The 25,798-nt window shown below is 43.3% G+C and overlaps 1 protein-coding gene across 1 annotated transcript in view; it reads right to left on the bottom strand.

The window, feature by feature from the left end:
- Positions 1–25,798, bottom strand: part of SEMA5A (semaphorin 5A) — a 549,553-nt gene that overhangs the window by 355,641 nt on the left and 168,114 nt on the right. Inside the window, exon 3 of the mRNA XM_069556145.1 lies at positions 3,385–3,579. Within this exon, the coding sequence (XP_069412246.1) occupies positions 3,385–3,505 (121 nt within the window). The 5' untranslated portion in view covers positions 3,506–3,579. The remainder of the gene's footprint in view (positions 1–3,384; positions 3,580–25,798) is intronic.

Raw genomic sequence — 25,798 nt, 5'->3', positions numbered from 1 at the left:
GAATTTTCCAGGCAGAATACTGGAGTGGATTGCCATTTCCTCCTCCAGGGGATCTTCCCAACCCAGGGACTGAAGCCATGTCTCTTGTGTCGGTAAGCGGGTTCTTTACCACTGAGCCACCTGGGAAGCCTTTGATGAACTACAGGATTGTCCCAAATCCCAAAGCCTAACTGTGTGCTCTGCTGGAAAGGCTGGTGGGAGTCAAACACTCATACCAAGAGCAAGGAGAATAAAAAATGGCACAACCCTCATGAAAGGGAATCAGACAAGATCTAGCAAAACCATAGGTGTATTCACCCTTTGACCCAGCAATCCCAATTCCAGGAATCTCTGTCAATAGCACACTTGTAAAAAATACCCAAAGATTGTTCCAGGAGGTACTGTACATTGTAACACTATACATGATCACATTCCCCAGTAAGGAGTTGTTGAAGAGACCGGAGCTCATTCCATAGATGAGAGCCATGTGACTATGAGAAGAAGTGACATAAATCCATGTTACTGAGGCGTGGACACCCGTTCAGATCCTGATGTGAAAAAATGCTCGATAGAGAGAATTTTGTATACGTGCTACTTTTTAAGAAAAGAGGGTATGAATATATTTGTACATGTATATGTGTGTGTGTGGAATTTTGTTTATATTAAAAAAGAAACAAAAATCATAAACTATAAGTAAAAGGTGAGCTAAACAGAGAAAGGAGGAACAAGGTAAGGAAAACAGAGTGAAGTCACTTTCTCCGAACACCCTTGTTTTATTAATTGGGCTTTAAAATATTACAGAATTATGTCAATTTTGAAAAATCTCAAAAACCAAAAGTGAAATTAACTATGTTTTGAGTTGATGGCCCAACCATACAAACTTAAATTCCTTCAATTTCAAAGCAGTCATTTTGCTTCAAATATCTAGTGCAATTCATACCCTGATGACTAAAAGAAAAACCACACAAAAGGATTTTCTGTAGTCAACAAGGACTGCTGCTACTGCTGCTAAGTTGCTTCAGTCATGTCCGACTCTGTGAGACCCCGTAGACGGCAGCCCACCAGGCTCCCCGGTGCCTGGTATTCTCCAGGCAAGAACACTGGAGTGGGTTGCCATTTCATTCTCCAATGCATGAAAGTGAAAAGTGAAAGTGAAGTCGCTCACTCGTGTCCAACTCTTAGCAACTGCAGCCTACCAGGTTCCTCCATCCATGGGATTTTCCAAGCAAGAGTACTGGAGTGGGTTGCCATTGCCTTCTCCGAGTCAACAAGGACTAGAGTTGCACAAAACCATTATTGTGAAACAACTGAGTGTGTACTGCAGACAAAGGCAAAGGAATAATTACATTGACCTGCAGAGAGAGGAGTCTGTGCACAGCAGAGAAAGACAGAGACGTAGGATGGAAGAGGTCTGGAAGAGATCCCTAGAGTCCTCGAGATGAACTGGAAGCATCCAGAACAATCATAGTATGCTGTGGAGAACACTTTTCTTAGCTCTGTACACTGACAAGACCTCACTTTGGCCACTCCTATGCTCCAATCAGATGAAAACGGCTGCTTCTCAGGTCAATGGAAGGAAATGGATAAGAGGAGTGAGGGGCACCTTGTTATCCCAGAGAATAAAGAAGCCATCAAAGGCCACTTGAGTTGTCTCAGAAAAACTCAGGAGGCAACCTCAAGAGCAACCCCTCCCCTAAGCTTGAAATGTGATCACTGTACCATCTACAAGAATAAAAGCTGCAACTGATTGAAATATATCAAATATTGAAATCCATGTATTAAAAATAACTCTAAAAAAAACCAAACATAACATGTTATTTGTCCCCTTTGGATAATATTAGAGAACCAACTAACTGGACTATTTTAAAAAATGGCACAGGAAAGAAAAATAAGCATCCACTCTGCCTTTCCTATGTCAGATGCACCCTTAGGAAATTCAAATAGTTAAGGAGGGAAAGTTACTATATATAGAAATAATTTGGCCATTAAGTGAAGAAAGAGTAGGAAAATGTAAGACTCCTAGTTTTGCACCCATGCATGAATCAGTAGGTTTAGATGAATGAATGAATGATCGTCAGTGACTGATTATTTCATAGCCCAGTAAAGGTCAGGGCACCATCCATGACACAGTAGAGATAAAAAGAGGCATACCTGAATCTGAGTGGCCTCACATTATCACTCCTAGTTTATGGAAATGTTAGGGACAGAAGGACATCTCAGTGACACCAATGGGAAGCACTGTGGAAATGCTACAGGACAGTGAACCTAGGTTTCTTTAAAAATGAACTTGCCAGTGGAGCAACAAAACAACACAGCACGGGAGAGCCAAGGAGACTCGGGAGAGACACCAGCCAACGGCAATGTATGAACTTCATTCCACCCTCGACTCAACACATCTATTAGCAAAACAAGGGGCAAGCATTCCTACGACAATCAGGGGGCTCACAGTACTCAGTACTCGCGTGACGGTTGCTAATTTTATGGCATTGGTTTATGTTTGGGCTTTCGATTGTTTTGATGTGATAACAGTAGTATGAATTCCTCATCTTTGATATTCAAGAGCTGAACTGTTATGACAAAATTGTACGATTTCTTGAATTTGCTTCAAAATAATTTGGTGAATGTGGGTGGAGCGTGAGTGGGGATTTAAAAGAAAAAAGAAGGGCCAAGAATGAATAAATCCAGAGGTTGAGTGTTCCTTAGACTTTAGAACAGATTCTAATGTTGTATATATTTCAAAAATTTTGTGACACAAAAGTTACAAAATAGTAAAATTAAAATACTAGTGGATGAGTTATTAAAATACAATGTCTAATTATACTTGGCTTCATGATATAAGTGTGATTTCCTTGAAGACAGAGAGAAAGGCTAGTTTAATTTTCATCTTGAATGCCTATAAGTGTTGAGGGGTAAAGAACCCTAAAAACTTTTGATGAATTAAATAATAAAAGAACGTGTACACATACTAATCAATTGATCCTACAGATCTGTGGAGATATTTGAGACAGCAAAAAATTCCGTCTGCCATGCAATGCCAGACAAAGACAAAGGCATACACTGTGTGGTAGGACTCGGGCTTTGTTGAGAAATGCTGAGGTGAAGAATTTTTTGTTTTGCTTGGTGCGTTGTTATTTCTGAGGGTCACATTTTTCTCCCCTGGTTGACATGCCTAGGGGACTGACAGCACCTGTCAAGTAAACGTGGCCTCAACAATGGGATTTTCTATCTGTGATCATTCTGAGCTTGAATTCTTCTCAGTTTCAAAATATGAAATGGGGGATTTCATATTTTCGCTCTGATTTTAAACAAAAGTCACAGAATAACAGAGTGATAACCGTTGCTATCCTGAGCATGAAACTTGGGCTTAAATGGTGCCTTTGCAACGCGAGCGTGCCTGACTCTCACCTTTATAGGAAATGACCGGGTGCTCTGCTCTCTGGCACAGAGACGAGTCTGTCTCTGGCTGGGCGAGTCTCCACCACCCCAGGCTGGAGAACAGCCACGCGATGACGCAGGGTCCCTTCATGATGGGCAGGAGACCGTCAACTCTGGGCACTTGTCTAACCAGAAGCTCGTGGTCCCGTCATGTGTGGAAAGTGCCTAAAACACACAGAAGAGAACAAGTTCATGAACACGCGCTCAGGTTTTCAGTAGTTGGTCTTTTGGTAAAGCCTCAGCACGCTAGTTAAAAAAGAGAGAGAGTACTTAAAAAAAATCCCTTTTTCTGGAAGATATTTCAGAAATGTGTGTATATACGTAAATGTATATATATATATAGATATATATATATAGATATAGATACATATACAGGCTTCCCAGGTGGTGCTAGTGGTAAAGAACCCACCTGTCAATGCAGGAGACATAAGAGACACGGCTTCCATCCCTGGGTCGGGAAGATCCCTGGAGAAGGAAATAGCAACCCACTCCAGTATTCTTTCCTGGAGAATCCCATGGACAGAGGGGCCTGGTGGGCCACAGTCCATGGAGTCACAGAGTTGGACACGACTGAAGCGACTTAGCATATCTATCTATCTATCTGAATCCAGACCTCTGTTCCTCCCAATGACTTTATGAGATAGCCCATCCATTATAAAAGGGGGAATATTCACACTTAAGCTCTATCAAGTTGTCACCGTCACCCCAGAACAATGTACTTTAAGACTTGTGATCATCGTTTGCTTTTTCCCTCGGAACATCATTCTTCCCTCCCTGTGAAGACACAGATCTATATGTGGAAGCCCTCTGAATTCTTCCCCTTCCCTTTTCAAAATACAAAGCCCCTATTAAATAAGGCCATGAGCATTGCCCTTTCCTAATAACCTGATTAACATCATGCCCCCAGCTCTTAAAAATCATCCACAATGGGTGAGTTTATCCTTTGAAACTTACAGATGACCTGGCTGCAAACTTTCTGGCTAGCGATCAAGAGTGAATCAAATAAAACCTAAGTGGAGCACCTACTGGGTGAAATGAAACCACTGCGCTGGGAGCTTAGAGACTTTAAAGAGCATGAATAATTTAAAAGATTAATAAGCTTTAAAATAAGATAGGCTTATAAAAATAACAATAATCCAAGCTGTTGGAAAACCATAAAAAGAAGCTGGAGTGCTGTGGGAGTTAGGGGAGAGAGCACGCTGCTATTTAGGGGAATCAAGGATGGGTCCAAGGAGGACTTCATATTTGAGTTTAATTGTAGAGGATAAACAGGATTTCAACAGACAGAGATTTCCAGCCATAATCAAGAAGAGGATGAAAAGACGCACTGGATGGGATAAGAGGAAGGATCAGGCTACACGGGCTGGGAACAGTTTACTATACTTGACCTGGACCCCAAAGGATGTAAAGGGGAGAAGGGAGAAGCAGCTTAGAGAGCAGGTTGGGTTAAGATTTGGAAGGTGAATGATACTAAGTTCTGAGGTCTCTATTTTCATAAAAATAAGCTACCACAGTATATTAACATTAGAAGAAATGTTAACAAGATCACTCTCACCAGAGTGCACACAGGAAATTGGGTAAAGAAGAGCATAAAGGTGGAGCAGTTAAACTGAAGCTATGGCAATTGTCCAGAAGAGGGATAAGTGGAGCTGTGATTTCAGCGGCTTCAGTGTCAGCAGAAATTAAGGCAAACCCAGTAAACATGCCATGTGATGGGTAAGGGGAAGTCCAGAAAATGAAAGACGTCATAGATTCTTCAACCTGCCTCCCACTGAAAGCTGGATCTGGGTCCCTTCCCTGCAACCCTGAATCTGGGTTGGCTCTCTGACTGCTCTGCTTGGCTGAATATAATAGAAGTGATGACACCCCAGCTTCCAAGCTCTCACCCTTAGAGACCGGCAGTTTCTACTTCCTGTCTCTTTGATCACATCCTCTGGGACACTGAGATACGGGGTCAGAAAAGACCCTGAAACTGCCAAGCCAGAGAGACCACATACAGGTCCTCCTAGCAATATCTCCCATATAGTCCGGATTCCCGGCCAGGCCCACCAAGACGCCTGACACGTGAATAAAGCTGAAACCCACTGAGTGACTTCAGTAAGTATCCCAAGAGCACAGGCATCAGTTAGTGGAGCCCGGCCCAACTTCCTCATAAACGGCTATTGTTCCAATCTGTTAAATATGGAGGAACAGAAAGCAAAAACACAGACAGACTCAAAGGATGTAAGTCCCTTTGAGGATAGTGAGGCCATTTTATTTCCAAATATGAAAAAACAACAGAAGAAGTTTTAGAGGAGGATATGATCATTTGGTTTGGTGCATGTTGGGTTTAACATGCTGAGAGAACATTTAAGGAAATGCAGCAGACTGTGGAAAATCCATGGCGGATGCTCAGAAAAGAAAAAAAAAAAAAAAGAATTCAGAGACAGCATATAATATTTAGAATGGTTAAAATCATGGGTGTGGTTCAGACTCATGAAACACGAGAGGGGAAAAATTGGCTAAAGAGAAGTATTTATTTAGAAGTTGTTAAAGAAAAGTAACCACACAAAAATAAGAGAAGAAACACAGAGCATCTCACAAATATAGCGCCACGAGGGCCAAACTAAGCTGCAGAGAGGACGGGTGTAACATACTTTAAAAAGAGACCACATCAACTGTACCCTGATGAGGCAGAGTGAAGACCGCTGGCTTTATTTAGTCAAGGAACAGTCCGTCGTCAATTCTGGAGTCAGTTTCAGAAAAACAGCAGACAGAATCCATGATGCGAGGAACCAAGAAGAAAATGGATAAAGCAAAAGAGGGACAGAATGTGCGTGGTACCTTGAATGTTAGGTAACCCCAGAAAATTCGATGAAGTCAGATAAGCACTAAGAGATCAAAGTTCCGAAAATTTTAGGATACAGAAAAAACTGATCACTAAATGTGTCTCCTTTTCTGAGGAGTGGGGAGTGGAGACGAAAATGCAGATTTTAGAGGGAGAGGTAGTATAAGACCCAGAAAAGCAGGTGACACAGGATTAAGATTCCAGAAGAGGAGGTGGTTGTGAAAAAGAAGAAAGGGCTTCATCTTTAAAAACAGGGTGTGTTCATGAATATATATATGGTAAGGGACTGTACAGTCCATGGGATTCTCCAGGCCAGAATACTGGACTGAGTAGCCATTACCTTCTCCAGCGGATCGTCCCAACCCAAGGATCAAACCCAGGTTTCCCTCATTGCGGGTGAATTCTTTACCAGCTGAGCCACAGGGGAAGCCCAAGAATACTGGAGTGGGTAGCCTGTCCCTTCTCCAGGGGATCTTCCAAATCCAGGGACTGAACCCAGGTCTCCCATATTGCAGGCGGATTCTTTACCAGCTAAGCCACCAGGGGAGCAAAGAGACTGCGGTTATGAAAGGAAGAAAGGAGCTTCATCTTTAAAAAGGGGGTGTGTTCATGAATATACAGTAAGATATCAAGATAGTGATGAGACAGAGATGATATCTCAATATATGAGATATAAAGATGGAGAAAGTACATCATCTTTCACAGTCTCCACCTTCTGAGTCCCATTGACTCAATGTTCCTGGGGGTTAGAAATGTGCAAATTAGACAGAGAAATAGATGAAGGGGCTGCAAATCGTGACAAGGAAAGGGAATGGTGTCTGTGGGAGGGAGAGACTGTGAGCAAGTAAGGTGGAGGAAGGAATGCAGAGGAAAACTGGGGTCCAGGGGCACCTCCATCCAGTGGGGCCACGGCCCCTGCCCAGAGACAGCACACTGTCATGGACAATGGAGTCCCAGTCGCTGAGGAGTGGGGCGCAGAGATGAGAATGCAGATTCAAGAAGCAGAGGGAGAATAAGACCCAGAAGAACAGAGGTGCCCAAGGATTACAGTTCCAGTAGAGAGGGTGGTTATGAAAAGGATCAAAGGGATTATAAAATTAAAAGCATGGTTGTAGTGGATTATAAAATCAAAAGTATGATTAATTTCACCCTTGGAAGTGGGGTCACAGTCTGCAAAACTGGAGACTGCTCTAGAATGCCAGCTTAGAGGTGAATACAAGGACCCACAGGGAATACCGGGGTCCCTGTAACCTGAGGCTCATGACGTTTCACCAAATGACGTATCTTAATAGGAGTTTGGGATTAACACAAAGACAGTACTACATATAAAACAGATAATCAAAAAGGACCTACTTACTGTACAGCACAGCAAACTCTACTCAATATTCTGTAGTAACTTACACGGGAAAAGAATCTGGAAAAGAATGAATGTATGTATATCTAGAAATAAATTACTTTGTTGTGCACATGAAACTACCACATTATAAATGGATCCATTGTTGTTGTTGTTGCTGTTTAGTCTCTGAGTTGTGTCAGATTCCTGCGACCGCATGGACTAGCCCGCCAGGCTCCTCTGTCCGTGGAATTCTCCAGGCAAGCATACTGGAGTGGGTTGCCATTTCCTTCTCCAGGGCATGTTACCAATCAGGGATCAAACCCACATCACCTGCATTGGCAGGCAGATTCTTTACCCACAAGCCACCAGGGAAGCCCAACTCTACTCCAATATAAAATAAGAAATTAAATTTTTAAAAAGAATCACACCTGTCAGAGGTGCTCGGGTGTAATTCTGTTCTGTTCAGAGCGAGGAGATGCAGAGCACCCTCACCAACCCTCTCGGGAAAGGTTGCAGCTAGATTATCACTGCCCCACATCAAAAAAAATGATGACGATTAAAAAAATATACAGGAAAGCTAATGAAAGTAACACTGACGGCTCAACAAGCGCTAGCTGGCTTTGTGACAGGCAGGGCAGCAAGCACTGACACCCACGCCCAGCACCCACCAGGCGCCCAGACCAGTATCTGTGACGCACCGACTCCCTCTGAACGGCGTCCATCATGGAGATGGATGGGAACACGGCCACCTCGACCTCTGAGACTGAGCTCACGTCACCTTAAGGCTAAAAGCAAATTCTTCCTCTTGCAGATCGCTCTTCAATGTGTCAGATCCAAGCCAACTCAGAACCCACCTCTGTTTTGTGGAACAAGCCACACAGACAACTGCCAGTTGGGACTGTCTCACGCTCACGATAGCCATGCATTCTGATCTCAGTCCTGACATCTCTGCCTCCTGAAGGAAAGGTGAAGAAAAATAACACAAACACCCGATCTGTCCCCCGCCTGGGATTTTGGAAGTGATGATTAGGGAAGGAAATGCCGTGTCAAGTGAAAGAGCAGCTAAAATGGGAGAGACCCGTGGTTTGATGGGGAGGAGATGAAATTACAGGTTTGCCGTGTTAAGCTAAGGGACGCACATTTAATGAGAACAGGTGATTTTTAGAAGTTTATAATTTTCAGACTATAACATGTTACCTTTTTTTCCCTAAAATAAAGGCACTATAAATAGTCATCCTGGTAAGGTACCAGGGAGGGACATGCAGAGTCATCATTTAGATCAGGGTTTTTTGAGCATCCTACCATCAAAACTAACTCCTTGAATAGCCTTTTACTCTAAGTGGGCTCAGATATAAACATCAGGTCCTTCCATCCTGGACTCTCACTTCTTAGTGGAATACCATGGAGTAGGGAGAAGCATCTTTATGTCAGGAAGGTCAGTGCTCCATCTCAGACATATTGACATTTAGATCCAGGCAGTTCTTTGTTCTGGGAGCTGTTCTATGCATTTAGCACCATCCCTGGCCTCTCTCTACCCACTCCCACCCAGTAACCAGTAGCGCCCCACTATCTGTGCCATTGAAAATTGCCTCCAGACTTTATCAAATTGTCCTGGTTGATAACCTCTGCTTTGAATGTGTCAAAACACCTCTCCCTCTTTAGAAATAAAAGAAGCTATCATCACTTGAAAGATTACTTTAAAATATGCTTGTAAAATTATCCAAGTGAATTTGTATTGAATCATTTCCAGAAAACTTCAAGAAAAATGAAAGTCACATTAAATATAACTATTTAGCTCCATTGAGGAAATACATGAGGAAAGAATTTTCAAAGGATCAATTTCAGGAAAAGTTGTTCAAATTCCATCCAATTATCTCTGGAAAATTAAAAGTATGTTTGGTGAGTTGATACTAAGCAAGTGATTTTGTCAATAGGAAAATTTATTACAGAGAGCCTCTTTGGGCTGTGCAATCAAATCATTTTCGTTGCAGCGTCTTCAAAATGCCTCAAGCCTTCTTTTCAGTTTCCTGATGTGGGAGGGGGGAGCCCTCTATAAGCTCGATCTAAAGAAGCAAAACTCTGTATATGTGTGTTTGTGCAATAAATAACATTTCCCGTTCACACCCACACTGCAAATGAATAGGCTTTAGGGAACAGAAAATAACTGTTGCTTTTAGTTTAAAAAAAAAAATTACTGCTGTCAGAAGAAAAATGAAAAGAATGAAAGCTATACAAGAAGTTTTGCTTTGGGAACAAAAGTCTCACTAGTTATTAATAAAAACAGATCCAAAATAAGCTTCATGGACTTCTTTTCAGTGGTGCCTGGTTTTCTTCTGAGTCTTAGGCTAGAAGTAGCCAGGTTCGCTGGTGTTGAGAGTCTGTGGAAAACCTGCCAGCCCAGCTCCTACCTGATGGCTTCAGGACCACCATCTCCGAGAGGATGAAGCCAGGTGAGAGAGCTGACCAGTGAGCTGCTTGGAGAGGACCAGGAGGCTGAGCTCCACCCTCGCAGGAGTACACCGACCCGAAGACGCTCTGCCTGTGCATCTGGTCTTTGGTACCAGCGGAAACATGACAGCGTTTGGAAGATGGGGACAGACTGCTCTTCTGAAAGGTCTGTGTTTACCCTTATCTTTCCAAGCATCTCGTGGCCCTCCGCCATGGGATCAGGTGAGACGCTCCCCCAGGGACTAAAGCCCCAGCCCAAAGCAAAAGCAGCAGAACCACTGAAGAAACCAGCCTACCCTTGGAACAGACCACAGAGCCTGATGCCCGCACACCCTGGCACAGCCTCCTGGAGCCTGGTGCACCATCAGCTGCTGCCAGGTAAGCAGCCCGGTTCCACTGAAACCCTTGCAAGATCTTCCCGCTGCTTTCCCAAGACAACCCCTTGCCCTTTCACCAACAGCACCTCTCCTCCCAATTCCACCATCACCGCTGCCAGCACCAAGGCTTCCCTTCAGCCCCTCCAGCCCACCCGTGGTCCTTCCGGTAAGCCTTGCACATGCACCTGCACATCCGCTGATGCCTCAGCCCCACGTGTGTCCTGAGGCTTCCCACTAGCCAAGGTCAAGTCTGGCCTCCACCTTCTGTACACACAGCAGCTGCCTACTCCTGCCAAGGTGGCAGATCCCCTGCGGTAAACCCTGATGAATCATGAACAGTCTCTACTTCCTCATAGAGGGGTCTATGGAAAGCCATAACCTTCCAGGTTTCTAAATTTTGACTTCTCTCTTTTTTTATCATAAACAAGCTATGGGTTGAGCACATAGTGACAGCCCCAAGTTAGACATTCCAACAAGCTGAACTGGCCATCTGAATGAGTCAGAAACCACATAACTGATGTCTTATGTAGCATGGAGAGCTCACCCACCCCTCGCCACAAAGCAAGCACCCTTGTCAGGCGGTTTATTCAGTCCCTTGGCACATGGGATATGGGAAGTGTCTCAAAAACTCATGAATTTGAGAGATGGAAGGGACACTTGAAGTCATCTCGTCACTTTGCAGCAGAGAAAGCAAAAGCTCAGATGGACTGAATGGATCTTACAGGTTAAGGCAAGAAGGAGCGAACAGTGGCAGGCCACGTGGAAACAGGAGCAAAACCCGCTGGCCCTTTGCCTGGCACACCTCCCTTCCTGCTCACACTTAGGGCCACAAGTTCAAATGACTCAAATCACACCCAGAAACACAGTTCTCTCTCGAGACTAAAGCAAAACAGATGAACCATGGTCTGGAAACAGGGGTCGTCACTAATCCAGCCAGTCACTGAAGGATGTCACCTGTGGGCAAGGGAGAGCCCTGTGACACAGGTGCAAAGTGAAGAAGGCACAGTCTGGGCACTTCCAGGTGTGTGCAATCAAGCAAGCCAAAATCCACCTTTTGATAAATACCCAGTTATCCTAGAAGTAAGAGCAAATCTTACAAGCCACAGGAAAAGGAGGAATCCCTCTGAATGGAGGAAGAAGCTGTGACTTCTAAAGGGTTCAAGTTCAAGAAGGGGGAATAAAGGTCAGGGGCCATCCAAGCCCATGGGGTGTGTTCAGGGCTGGAAGGGACCTGTTGAATGAATCTGGGCTCTTTCCTTGTAACATCAGACATTCTAGGTACTGACCAGGAAATGCCATTAAGTGAAGAACCATTAAAACAATAAACTTAAGTTAATGCAAAGTGTCCAAGAAAATAGATTCCTCTCTTCTTTTCCAAAAACAATAACCAAACATTGTATTCTTTGGGAAATATAGCAAAATTAAAGTTTTCTTGTTACGGTACTAAGTCTATAAAAGAAATCAGGATGTTCACCCAGGCACATTGCATCTTCAATTTTTAGGTACCTTTTTATAAAAGTTGAATCCTCTTTATATTGTTTTAACCCCTGTACCATGACTGCCAAATTTCAACCAAAAGAGGATGTACACAAATGAATTAGTAAAACAGTTTTAGGAATGTCTTAATGAAAACCCTGACCGCCCTCAAATACAGAACCCCTTCTGCATGCCACCTTCAGGTAATTGAACAAGAAACTGACTTTCTTACTCACAGATTTTCATCATATCTGAACTGAGATGAGATGGAATTTTATGGCTATATAAAATGACCTCATGGTATAAAATGGGAAAAAGCAGACATTAGACTGTTTTATACATTTTAATCATGGTTCGGCTCCAGTGACCTTATTTTATATCTCTCTTCAAAGGGAATTGTTATTAGACTTTCGCCTTTTTCTCCTTGTTTAGTTCCAGATCGCCTGGAGGGATCATAAAAATAAATGAAGTCCATTAGATAAAATTATTATTTACACAAAGGCAATATTAATTTTATCTGTCAGCAGGTTTTAAAACTAAGTGAAAGTTCATTCAATGTACTTCTGTGCTAGCTAAACCAACAGGAACTCTTTCTAAAAAAGAAAAAAAAAACTTAAATAATGGTCCCACAAGACAACATAACTATTAATATACTTGCAATTACTAAGGGATTTATCCAGAGAAGTTCCCTCAAGGCAGGAAACTCACATGGGCAGAACAAAATAATCACATTATAAATGACTCTCCTAGTGTGACAATTACTATTCATAGCTCCTGTTCATTTTTAGGTAAGATAGGCAGGAGGCGGAGTGCCACTTTGTCTCTCGTCAGCCAGAGGGTGCGATGTCGATGGTGACGTGCAAAAGCATGCAACAGTGGCGGGAAGAATGCTCTCCAACATCTCTGCTCTGGCCAGCATCACTGATCACCTGTGATTGCCAAGTCTGACGAGCTTATGCCAGGGGCATCTATCATCATGGCAACTGAGCTCATGACCTCTGCTCTTAAATGTCTCCCCAAACCCTCTCTTCCCTGGCCTCCTTAACCATGCCAACATTCAGAACTCTCATTTCCCACTCTTCCCTTTAAATGAAGGTGCAACTCGGCCTGTCTCGAACATTCATTTCTTCTCAGTCTGCACACTCTCAGTGGCCCATCTCTTCAAACTCAATGACTTGATATAGTTCCTAAAAGCGGGTGACTTCCAAGTGTATAACACTCTGTGAGACCACTGTGCACAATCCAGCTCTGTAAACCAAAATAGACCTCCCCCAAAAATAGCCCTCTTCACATAAATCAGACAGGAGGAGCCCATCCGAGGGGGGCGTCCTCATCTACCTCACCAACCGCATCCTGTAAGTCCACTTTCTCTCATCGCTGCTCCCCATCTGCTCTGACATCCAACTCAGAATCCGAGGACTCACCTTGCCTCCCCTCCTTCATCTTCCCAAAGCTCCTCTGTCATTTTGTCACTGTGTTCTGACAACGCTCCCCCAGCCCACTGGGAAAGACCCTGATGCTGGGAAAGATTGAAGGCGGGAGGAAAAGGGGACGACAGAGGATGAGATGGTTGCATGGCACCACCGACACAATGGACATGAGTTTGAGCAAACTCCGGGAGATAGTGATGGACAGAGGAGCCTGGCCTGCTGCAGTCCCTGGGGTTGCAAAGAGTTGGACACAACTGAGCAACTGAACAGCAACAACCCCTCCCTACCCTAAACACCTCTCTATTTCTCACCTCTACAATATTGGCCATTTTTTGACAGATTTTCTTGCCTCCAGTTCATTTTTAAGCTTCATCTCTGAGTAACAACCTTCTCTGATTCTTTCCCACTTTCCTCTACCCCCATGGGGCCCCTACACATCAACACTCATTTCTATTTGTCACCCTGAATTACAATTACCCGCATACGTGCTTCATTTGAAAATAAGGCTGTGACCATCTTAGCCTCTGGACAATACAGAAGGTACAATATATATTAAAAAAATTATCTCATGAGAAATGAGTCAGTGGAGAGAAACAGTGCACACTCACACATACCTCTCTACCTTCTTATCAATAGTGATGCTTCCATTAAAATGCAATTCTTGTTCCCTTTCCCTCTATAACTCTGCTAGTCACTGTCACAGATGTTTTATTCCTCTATTAAAATTCTCCTAACATCTGGTCCAAATACAAGGATTCCCACGGTTTTGAGAAATGTCCTTTCTAAATGTCATAATTTTCCAATTAATGGTCAAAGGGATGAAGGGATTACTATAGGCAGACCAGCTAAAAAGAGGAAGTCTCACTGGGCCTGGAGACATGGACGCACATGGAAGATATAACTGAAGTTTGTGAACCCTGCGGGGTTTGGATGTTATTCTAGCACACCATAATTCGCTGCAACTGCTTGGAAAAAAAAAAATCAAAGGATGAAAAAGGAAGAAATTACAACTCACAGCAGAAGTAAATTCATCAAATTCATTGTTGTCGGGTGAAAATACAAATAACTTGAAATAGCATCAGATAAATCTGGGGCTTCCCCAGTGGCTCAGCAGTAAAGAATCTGCCTTCAACGTAGGAGACTTCCGGGAGACAAGGGTTCAATCCCTGGGTTGGGAAGATCCCCTGAAAGAGGGAGTGGCAACCCACTCCAGTATTCTTGCCTGGGAAATTCTATCAACAGAAAAGCCTGGTGGGCTACAGTCCATGGGGTCGTTAAGAGGCAGACATAACTGAGCACACACGCAGGAGATTGTAACAGATAAATTTACATACAATAGACTACTAACAATTTGGGAAAACTACGATGTTTAGTGAAAAGACCACTGATTGGTGTTTTCAGATTTCAGTTGGGAATGGCCCTGTGTGTGACATCTAATGATACCTATTAGGTCCAATGGGATTTCCCCAGCGGCTTAGATAGTAAAGAATCTGCCTGCAATGCAGGAGACCTGGGTTTGATCCCTGGGTCAGGAAGAACCTCTGCAGAAGGGCAAGGCAACCCACTACAGTATTCTTGCCTGGAAAATTCCACGGACAGAGGAGCCTGGTGGACTACAGTCCATGCGGTCACAAAGAGTCAGACACGACTTAGCATGCACACACATTAAGTCCAATGGACCAACATGTCAAAGCGTATTCATTAGAGTTCAAATTTGTCACAATCTTTGGTCTAAGAACAAAAAAGACAAACCTCATGAGTACTAATTACTATTTGGGGGGGGGCAGTTATTCAAAAACAAGAATAAGAAATCCTTACTAAAATAAGTAATAACTATAGTTAATATTGCATTGCATCTTTGCAATTTGCTAAGAGTGAATGAGGCTTTCCAGGTGGCACTGTGGAAAAGTATCTGCCTACTAATGCAAGAGATGCAGGAGACTCATGTTCAATCCCTAGTTTGGGAAGATCCCCTGGAGGAGGAAATGGCAACCCACTCCAGTATTCTTGCCTGAAATATTCCACGGTCAGAGGAGCCCAGCAGGCTATAGTCCACGGGTTTGAAAAGAGTTGGACATGACTGAGCACAGAAGAGGGCAAACTGTAAAAGTTCTCATCACAAGAAAAAAAATACTGAGACACACATCAAAATCAAAGATTCCACCATCAGAGTGATAAAATGTAAGAAAGTGCAAAGAAGGCTATGTGGTTACGTACAGCATCAATACACTTCTTGTTTTCCTGACACAAGCCTATAAAATAAGCATTAGCCTTCTTTTGTATTCTACAGATATAGAGACAAGACTCAAGGAGCTCCCACAGATAAACAGAAGAGCTAACAGGTTTTTTTTGTTTGTTTGTTTGTTTGTTTTACTTTATTTTACTTTACAATACTGTATTGGTTTTGCCATACATTGACATGAATCCACCATGGGTGTATACAAGCTCCCAATCCTGAATCCCCCTCCCACCTCCCACCCCATATCATCTCTCTGGATACAACCCCACCCACAGTGAGGAAACAGAGCTAAGAGTTTTAGCAGGTGCATCCCTGGTTCCAAATCCATGGTCATCTTGCTGCACTGAAGATACTGCCTCTGTGTATACAATAGTCATTTGTTGACTAGGGATTGGAGCCCTGCTGGACACATGTATCATCTGGCTGAAAAAATAAGCAGGCGCTCTATTTCTACCAACTGACTTCATATTGGGCTTGAATATGTGTTTCCTTGCAGATAGAAATTTTGCTAACTAACTGGTACCATCATTCAGTGACCCTGAAGTCAGAGATCTCCTGGACCAGCATTTAATCCAGCCAGGGATGAACATGCACCAGCCTGAGCACAACTATGAGATGGCTTTAGCATCTTCTGTCATTCTCTTCCCACCATCTACACATCCTCCTGGGAGCCCAAGACGAGGAAGAGCAACTATCAGGTGGGGAATATCAGTGGACATCTCAGCTCCACCTTGACCCTGAAACTGCAACTTCCATCTTCTCTTCACTCCTACTTGAGTGAAAAGAATTACCTCCCATCCAGCAAGGACCTAACACACCCCTACCTGCCATTCTCCCCCAAATCTGCTTCCTCTCTGAGTCCTCCCCATCATAACCAGAGTCATTTTGGTGTCTCTAATTTCCCCATGTGATACTCTGACCCATCAACAAACCCTATCCTATGGCTCACACTTCACACTGATGCTGAAGCTCCAGACTTTGCCCACCTGGTGCAAACAACTTACTCATTGGAAAAGACCTTGATGCTGTGAAAGACTGAAGGCAAAAGGAGAAGAGGGCCAGAGGATGAGATGGTTAGATAGCATCACTGACTCAATAGACATTAATTTGAGCAAACACCAGAAGATAGTGAAGGACAGGGGAGCCTTGCATGCTGCAAGGAGTCCATGGGGTCGCAAAAGAGTGGGACACGACTTCGTGACCGAACAATAACAACAATGGGTCACACGCCTGGCCCCCTCTGCCCTCAAAGGCTGCAATCCCACGTGAAGCTGTTTCCTTCCCACCTGCATCCAGCAGACCCTCTCTCATCAGTCTTGGGGCTTCTCTCTCTTGACTTCCCTCCGCAGAAGTCTATTATCTACACTGCAACCAGAGTAATCTTTATAAAGAGACTGAAAATGTCAAACTCACAGAAGCAGAGAGTAGAGCTGGCTGCCAGCAGTTGGGGAGTGGGAGAAACCGGAAGGAGGGCAAAGGTTCAGTTACATGGGATGAACATGTTCTAGACATTTCATGGACAGCACGGTGACCATCGTCAGCAATACACACGTGTGCTTGACAAGTGCTCACAGACTAGATCTTAAACATCCTCATTACACGGGCACACACAGGTAACCGATGAAGGGGCAGATGTGTTCAGTAGCTTGACCGTGACAATCATTTCTCAGTGTGTATATATACATCAAAACATCACATCGCACTGGCCTAATGATATGGTATGTTTTTACGAATTCCTAATATTGGAGGGCCTTTGCATTACAAGCCCAAATATAATGAAATCATGGCAGATTGCCATTTTTTTTAATTTTTATTGAAGTATAGTTGCTTTACATTGTTTTGTTAGTTTCCACTGTACAGCAAAGTGAGTCAGCTCTGTGTGTACATATATATATATATATTCCCTCTTTTTTGGATTTCCTTCCCACTTAGGTCATTTTAAGATAACTGATCCACTTGCTTTATTAAGATCTTACGTCACTTGTGATTTTTGACCCTATTCCATAAGTAAAATTGCATATTACCTTTTTTTAGGCTTTTAGGTGTTGTTATCAAAGTTATAAAGTTTCATAAATTGTTTAGATAATCATCCAATAAAATTTCCATCCTATTTGCTCTTTAAGAAAACAAAACCAAGAATCCCACTGGGCACTGTGTTATGTGCTGTGCTAAGTTGCTTCAGTCGCGTCCGACTCTTATTGACCCCATGGGCTATAGCCCACCAGGTTCTTCTGTCCATGGCATTTTTCCAGTAAGAATACTGGAGTGGGTTGCCATGCCCTCCTCCAGGATCGAACCGGTACCTCTTAAGCCTCCTGCCCTGGAAGGTGGGTTCTTTACCACTAGTACAACCTGGGAAGCCCCATTGTATGCTGTAAATATATGCAATTTTTATTTGTCAATTGTACCTCAATAAAGCTGGACAAAACAATCAATTATAATAAAATATCTGCATGTTTTTAAAGGATGGACACCACCCACTTCTGCACTTTCCCCAGCTCTCCTATGCACCATTCTGGGACCACACACACCCAGGTACACACAGGCACACACTCATCTCTGTGGTATTTTTGCCCACTGAGTTCATCAGATTTCAGATGCCACTTGCCACTCCTTAGGTCCAGAGGTCATTTCTCCAGGTTGCTTCAAAGCCTTCTCATGCCTCAGGCTTCTCTCAACGTCACCTTGTCAGAAATGAGTCCCAACCTGGCAGGCTGACACAGCCACTCACTGTCTAGCAGATTCTGCTCTGTTCTCTTCTTAAGCCACTTAAAATTACATGAAATCACTCCACTGATGTATGTGCTTATGGCCTGCTTAATCCACAAGAATATCAGAGCTCGAGGACTGAGCCTCAGTCACGCTCAGCAGATGTTCCCAGGGTCCAGAAGAAAGTATGATATCAAATATTATCAACTGACTGACAAGGTCCTAGAAAGGAAAGAAACCAAGACAGCCTTCAGCTAAGTGATTAAAAAAAAAAAAAATCACTGTAAAGGCTTGAATGCTTTCTGCCAATGCCTCTGAGCAGTGCTTACCATAAGTTTCAGAAGCATTTCCATGGAAAACTGCAAGTTTCCTCACAAGCAATCAGTCTATTAGGTGAGATTTCAGGAGAAGAAGTCAGCAAAGCCCATGAATTAGATGGCGCAAAAGCATGGAACAAATAGCGCGTAATGCAATGCTGGGACATGCGGACACACTGTGAACATATGGTGTTTTATTCTGCACTTTGTTAGCCTGAAATATGGAAAGGTCATTGAGGACATTACAGTAAAGGTCTCCGTGGTTCAAAGTAATCCCCAAGGGTTTTAAATTCTACATTTTCTAAATATTAAAAAAGAGGACAGTGGATGTGTTAATGGAAACACAATAAGAAGAATTCCCAAATTCGAGTCCAGGAAAAGCAGTGACAGATTGCATCAATTTGGCAAGCCATTCCCAGGTGGCATTTTGGTAAAGACTAAAGACTTTGCCTGCCAACACATGAGGCTCAGGAGACATTGGTTCAATCCCTGGTCCAGGAAGATCTCCCGGAGATGGAAATGGCAACCCACTCCAGTATTCTTGCCTGGGAAACCTCATGGACAGAGAAACCTGGTGATCTACAGTCCATGGGGTCACAAAGAGTCAAACACAACTGAACCACTGAGCGCACACACACAACACAACAAACACTCTTCAACTGCGACGCTGCAGCAGAATTGCAGGATGCCTGCTTGCTTGCTCGTGCCATGAGAAAAGAAAGAAGTACCTATGGTCGCCCTCAGCCTACAAGTCCCAGTGACCCACCTGCCCACAACTGCTGGCTTGGGAGAGGTAGCAATTAGGAGATGCTTAGGCACACAGACTCTGGGCCTAGACTGCCTGGGTTCACTTAGCTCTAACAATAGTCTTATGCCTCAGGGTCCACTATCTGTCAAATGGAGAAAAAAGCCAAGGCTTAAAATCACATGAGTTAATTTGAAAGAACATAGATAACTCCCTAGGAATTAGGAAGCACCAAAAATTTTAATAAACAAATAAGGGTTATTTTTAAAATGCTTCTTAAAATTTTCAGGGGAAAAAAAAAACCCTCCAGCTACCAAATTAGTGTCTTCCTACAAAAGAATGATAAAATCGGTTCATGGTTTAAAAAGAGGTGTGATGGTGGGCGGCCTCGGCCTTAGGAAAATTCCACATCTCCCCAGGAAGCATGTAAAAGAACAGTCACAGCCGCATTTTCCATAATAGCACAGAGGTGTCCGCTGAGAGAATGGGAAAGCTTATGGAATGTTATATCACGGGGAAAATGGATGGGCACCAGCTGCATGCAATGTACACAAACATCAGAAACATCATGGCGAGAGAAAAAGTCAAGAATAATATACAATACAGTAAATCAATACTTGGGATTCCCAGGTGGCACTCGTGGTAAAGAACCATCTTACCAACGCAGGTCCGATCCCTGAGTCAGGAAGATCCCCTGGAAAAGAAAATGGCTACCCACTCCAGTATCCTTGTCCGGAGAGTCCCATGGACAGAGGAGCCTGGAGGGCTACAATCTGTAGGACTGCAAAAAGTGGGACACAACTAAAGCGACTTAGCAGGCATGCATGCAAATTGATATCTATTGAAAATACACAAAATTAAAGGATAATTTGAATTTGTTAAAATAATATTTAAATACAATACTGTAAATCAATTATACAATTACAAAAAGATAATAATTGTAGAAATATGTTGTCAGACAGCTTGAAAATGTGAATAAGACATAAAAAATGTATTTAAAAAACAAGGACGGCAATGGAAACAGAAACTTGACGGCGGTGCTGATGTGAAAGTTAGGAAACGTTGAAAGAACAATGGAGGAATTTCACTACTCCATCGCCTCCCCATGATCAAGCCACTTGAATCAATTAGACCCACTAATCCTCTTTGGTGCCATCCACTTCCCTGCTTTTCCACTTCCACCCTCTGCCTGGACCACACGCTCTTTTCTATGTCTCTGTGAGAACCCCATGTCTCCTCTGAGGTCCATATCACTCATGAGTTCCCCTATGTCCACTACCATTTCCCCAGCGAGAAGCAAGGGCCCTCCACCAGGCCTCCTTGGCAAGCAACTTGTCTGCATAGCCATCAGCTCAGGTCAGCTTATAGTCTGGCTTCTTCTGCTGTGTGGCAGGGCCACCCATGAGACCTTGTGCCACACACAATGCTATAGCCCCTCAAAGTGAAAGTGAAAGTCGCTCAGTCATGTCTGACTCTTTAGAGACCACATGGGCTGGTCAAGTCCATGGAATTCTCCAGGTCAGAATACTGGAGCGGGTGGCCTTTCCCTTCTCCATGGGATCTCCCCAACTCAGGCATCAAACTCAGGTCTCCTGCATTGCAGGTAGATTCTTAACCAGCTGAGCCACCAGGGAAGTCCAAGAATAATGAAGTGGGTAGCCTATCCCTTCTCCAGGGGATCTTTCTAACCCAGGAATTGAACCAGGATCTCCTGCACTGCAGGTAGATTCTTTACCAACTGAGCTATCAGGGAAGCCCACATAGCCCTGAAAGCCTGCCACATTTATTTTTTGCACTTAGACATGACCTAATATTTGTTGAAGGAAAGGAACAACCAATCACTTACAAACAGTGGAAAGAATATCCAGCTAATATAGGAGGAGGCTGAGGAACAGATGAGTTTTGGAAGCCTGGGAATTGTATAAACGAGCTAGAATTATCACATTTTGGCAGAGAAGTAGAAGAAAAATCTCAAGGTAGAATTTTCTGAGAATGGGGGTAGCAAACACATTTATCTGCTAGAAGTGAAAAGACCAAAGTTATTTTTATAATGAAATCAAATAAATCATGGCACATCCATACTATTAAATAGTACACAGCCTATAAAACCAATGTAGCAAAACTCTACACACAGACACAAAAATCCAATAATGATGCTGAAAAAATAAAGTGTAGACATTTACTTATCTATACAGAGAGAAAAAGGAGTAGGATTCCATTCTTGACCGAAATAAGCCAGATGATTTTTATGCTTGTATGTTTGTGGGTGAAAGAAAACTTTGATTACTCCTAGGAAGTGGAGGGTAATTTATATTTGCCTATATTTTGTAATTTATTTCTTTCCAATTGGAGTATAATTGCTTTACGAGATTGTGCTAGTTTCTGACACGCATCAACATGAATTAGCCATGGGTATACATATATCCCCTCCCTCCTCCTACCCCATTCCACCCCTCCAGGTTATCACAGAGTACCAGGTTTGAGTTCTCTGTGTCATACAGCAAATCCCCACTGGTTATCTATTAAATATGGTAATGGGTATGTTTCCAAGTAGCTCTCTCAGTTCGTCCCACCCTCTGTTTCCCCCATGTGTTCACAAGTCTGTTCTCCACGTCTGCATCTCCACTGTTGTCCTGCAAGTCAGTTCTAATGAGATGGATGGACCTGAGCCTATTTATACAGAGTGAGTCCGAAAGAGCAAAGCAAATATCGTATATTGATGCATATATACGGACTCTAAAGAGATGAGACTATTCTTCTGTATTGTTTGAATTTTCAACAAGCATTGACTTAGTTTGTAACTTAGAGTAAGCAAAAAATATTAATATTTAGGTTTAAGATAAGTGAACAGGGTGAGATTAGTTTTCTGGATTAGCTGATGAGACTGGGGCTAAGTCCCATCTGTAGAGTCAGTTCAGGCTGACTCACTGGGTATAAGGGATACAAAATGATGGGAGAACAGGAGGTGAGGGCAGGACAGAAAGCAAGGCAAGTTTCAAGAGGGGATGATGAGAAGGTAAAAATATTGACAGAGCAGATGCCAACTTCCCATAAGAATTTTCCAAACACAACAGGAAACCCCTACAATTCTCATTTAAAATCAGGTGAAGAACACTTATGATGAAAACACAGTATATGCAGGTGTGAACTGTGAATCAGTGATAGACATTTCTGCAACTGGGACCTCCAAGGCCTTTCCTTACTATACTCATTTTACCCGGGGGAAAAAGGAAACCTTCACTCTAACCTAAGCAGATGGGATTGGTCCTATCAGCCTACACAATAAAGCCTAATATGCAAAGCCCTCTGCTTAGACAGAAAAGCAACGATCAGGCACACAGGCTTGACAAGCGTTTTCCAAAGCTGACATGGCATTCCTGTGTTTTGTCCTTTGGCTTGGTAAATAGCACCCACTGTGAAATCACTCAGGAAAGTGAGCACACGTTTGTTTTGTCGATAAGCAGTAGACTGTGTTTCTGGTTGAGTGCCTACATGAAAGTGATGTGCTTTCTGTAACACCATACGTAAGCACAGCAAAATGTTACGGCTAATTTTGCTATTCTGGAAAATTCAAACAGTTCTCTCTGATTTCAGCTGCAGGACCACAAACAGCAGCTCACTGCTCAAGGAGATAACATTGGAGGGGATGAGGCAAGCTATAGAAGAAAGCTTGGGCTTTCCAGGTGGCATTAATGGTCCAGAACCCCCCTGCCGATGCAGGAGACATAAGAGATGTGGGTTCGATCCCTAGGTCAGGAAGATCCCCTGGAGGAGGGCATGGCAACCCACTCCAGTATTCTTGCCTGGAGAATCCCATGGACAGAGGAGCCTGGTAGGCTACAAACCATAGGCTCACAAAGAGTTGGACACAACTGAAGTGACTTAGGAAGCACACACAGAACAAAGTTACCTATTTAAGAAGCCTGAAAGAAAAGTTTGTTTCCACTTTGTACTATCCAGTATTGTTTAATAACTGTCTTTTTGAAAAACAAATAATGAGGCACTTGGCAGTAGCTATGACCACTTGAAAAAAAAAAAAAACTATTTTCTTTGATATACCAGCACAAATACACACAGAGAAAATTTTTTAAAAGACACATTTGATTTATTTTTTGGCCATGCTGTGTGGGTTATAGGTTCTTATTATTAGGTCCCCCGCCAGGGATTGAACCCGAGCCCTCAGCAGTGAAAGGGTCAAGTCCTAACCACTGGAACACAAAGGAATTCCCCCAGAAAAATGTTAAGGGACTTATAAGTATTCATACACTTTGTCTTGGTGCTTTCATCTGAAAGACCTTCCCTGAAGAAACTGATCAGGTAAGTCACCACATATTCACATCGAGGTATATTCCTTCTGGTCTGATTATAATGCGTTAATTACAACCATGATATGGAAACTTCAGTTTAGAGAAACGGAAATGGTCCTACATAAATATAATACAGAACATCAGAAAGAGAGGCTATTGTGATTAAGAGAAATTTTAAGGACCTGAGAAATACTCAAGATACAATATTAAGTGTATGGGCAGGAAGCTAAACTCTGTTCCTGGCATATGAACAAGTATCCACACATAGCACACCCACAAATGCAAGCCACGTACATGCACCCACACAGACGGTCTCATACTGACATGTAAACATGCAAACACTGGAGCCTGGGCTCTGAGTCGGCCAGTAAATCGGATGCAAATTCCAGTTACGTCTCTTGCTGGTTGTATGGAGTCTATTTCCATCTTCAAGTGGGGATAACCTTTGAGGACTTAATGTTTTAATCAATATGAAACGCTGAGAACAATGCTAGCCCCACTGTTAGTGCTCAATTATTGTTAGACACAGCCTCGTGGATCTGAATGATTACAAACAATATCTGGAGGGAAATACACCAATCATCAGAATCGTCTGAGATATGTAGTTTGGCATAATTTTTTAATACTTTTGGGGGTTGTTTTTGCAAGTTTCCTGCAGATGGGCATATAAGGTTATTATCATCAGAAGAAGTGTTTCCATATTCTTTGAGAAAATACTGCAGAGAAGAATCAACATGAATGGGGGATGTTAATGCGGCAGGCTGGATGGGAGGGGAGTTTGGGGGAGAATGGACACACATTTATATATGCTTGAGTCCCTTCGCTGTTCACCTGAAACTACCACAACATTGTTAATCGGCTCTACCCCCCCCCCCAAATTAAAAGTTTAAAAAATATTTTAAAAAAAAGATGAACTGTAGATGTCAATTCCCTCTCTGACTCAGTCCATTCAGCAGAGGACAGAAGCAACTCTGTCAGAAGCAAACTCGTCAGTCCAGTTTCTGCATATCTGTGACACATGTCAAGCTTGAAGATGCTAGCAAGAACATGGGAGATGGTTTCGAAGACAACCTTTAATTATTTTTAAAAGGCCAGATTCTTGTACCTCTTCAGAGCTAGGTTGCCATCTAAAAAGCATTTCTAAACTCAGAAGCACCTACTGCATCTGAGTGGTCCCCTTCAATGAGAAGAGTGGGTCAGTGCAATTAACTTCACAGAAAAATAAGATGGCATACCCACTCTCTGGAGGAAATTCCACATGGCCAAAGATCTTGCTCACAGTAGGAGAGTAGAATTTAATTTAGATATATTACCTAAGCAGCGGGTCCCTGGTGACTCAGCAGTAAAGAATCCGCCTGCTAATTCGGAAGATGCTGGAGACACGGGGTTTAATCCTTGGGTCGGGAAGATCTGCTGGAATGGGAAGTGGCAACCTACTCCAGTATTCTTGCCTGGGAAACCCCATGGACAGAGGAGACTGGCATGCTGCAGTTCATGGGGTCACAAAGAGTCAGACACAACTTAGCAACTGAACAAAAACCACCTAAGCAGCATATTGACCCAAGATCAGCTGAAGCCAGCTTGAAAGTGAAAGTGTTAGTCACTCCGTCATGTCCAACTCTTTGCAACACCATGGACTGCAGCCTGCCAGGCTCCTCTGTCCATGGGACTCTTCAGGCAAGAATACTGGAGCAGGTAGCCTTTCCCTTCTGCAGGGTATCTTCCCAACTCAGGGATCAAACCCAGGTCTCTAGCATTGCAGGCAGATTCTTTACCATCCAAGCTACCAGAGAAGCCCATTTCTTTGCATGTGTGCATGTGCGTGTGCATGTCTGTGTGTATGTGTGTGTTAGTCACTCAGTCTTGTCCGTGGAATTTTCCAGGCAAGAATGCTGGAGTGGGTAGCTGTTCCCTTCTGCAGGGGTTCTTCCCAACTCCAGGATCAAACCCGGGTCTTTCTCCCGCATTGCTGGTGGATTCTTTACCATCTGAGCAGAAGCCAGCATAGAAAAAACAAAGCAAGAAAAACAGGATGATGTTCCGAAGCCTAGGAAAGCTATGACAATAGTGTGGCATCAAACGAGAGATCACGTGAAGGGTGTCCGCGGTGCTCATCCATAACTTCCTAAATGGAATTCAGAGCTAGAGTGTAAGACCACATCGCTGGAGTCTT

This window comes from Ovis canadensis, chromosome 16 (genome assembly GCF_042477335.2).
Source record: "Ovis canadensis isolate MfBH-ARS-UI-01 breed Bighorn chromosome 16, ARS-UI_OviCan_v2, whole genome shotgun sequence".
In the NCBI taxonomy this organism is placed as follows: Eukaryota; Metazoa; Chordata; class Mammalia; order Artiodactyla; family Bovidae; genus Ovis; species Ovis canadensis.
Note: the sequence above shows the minus strand (reverse complement) of the source record. Positions and strands in the feature narration are given on the sequence as shown.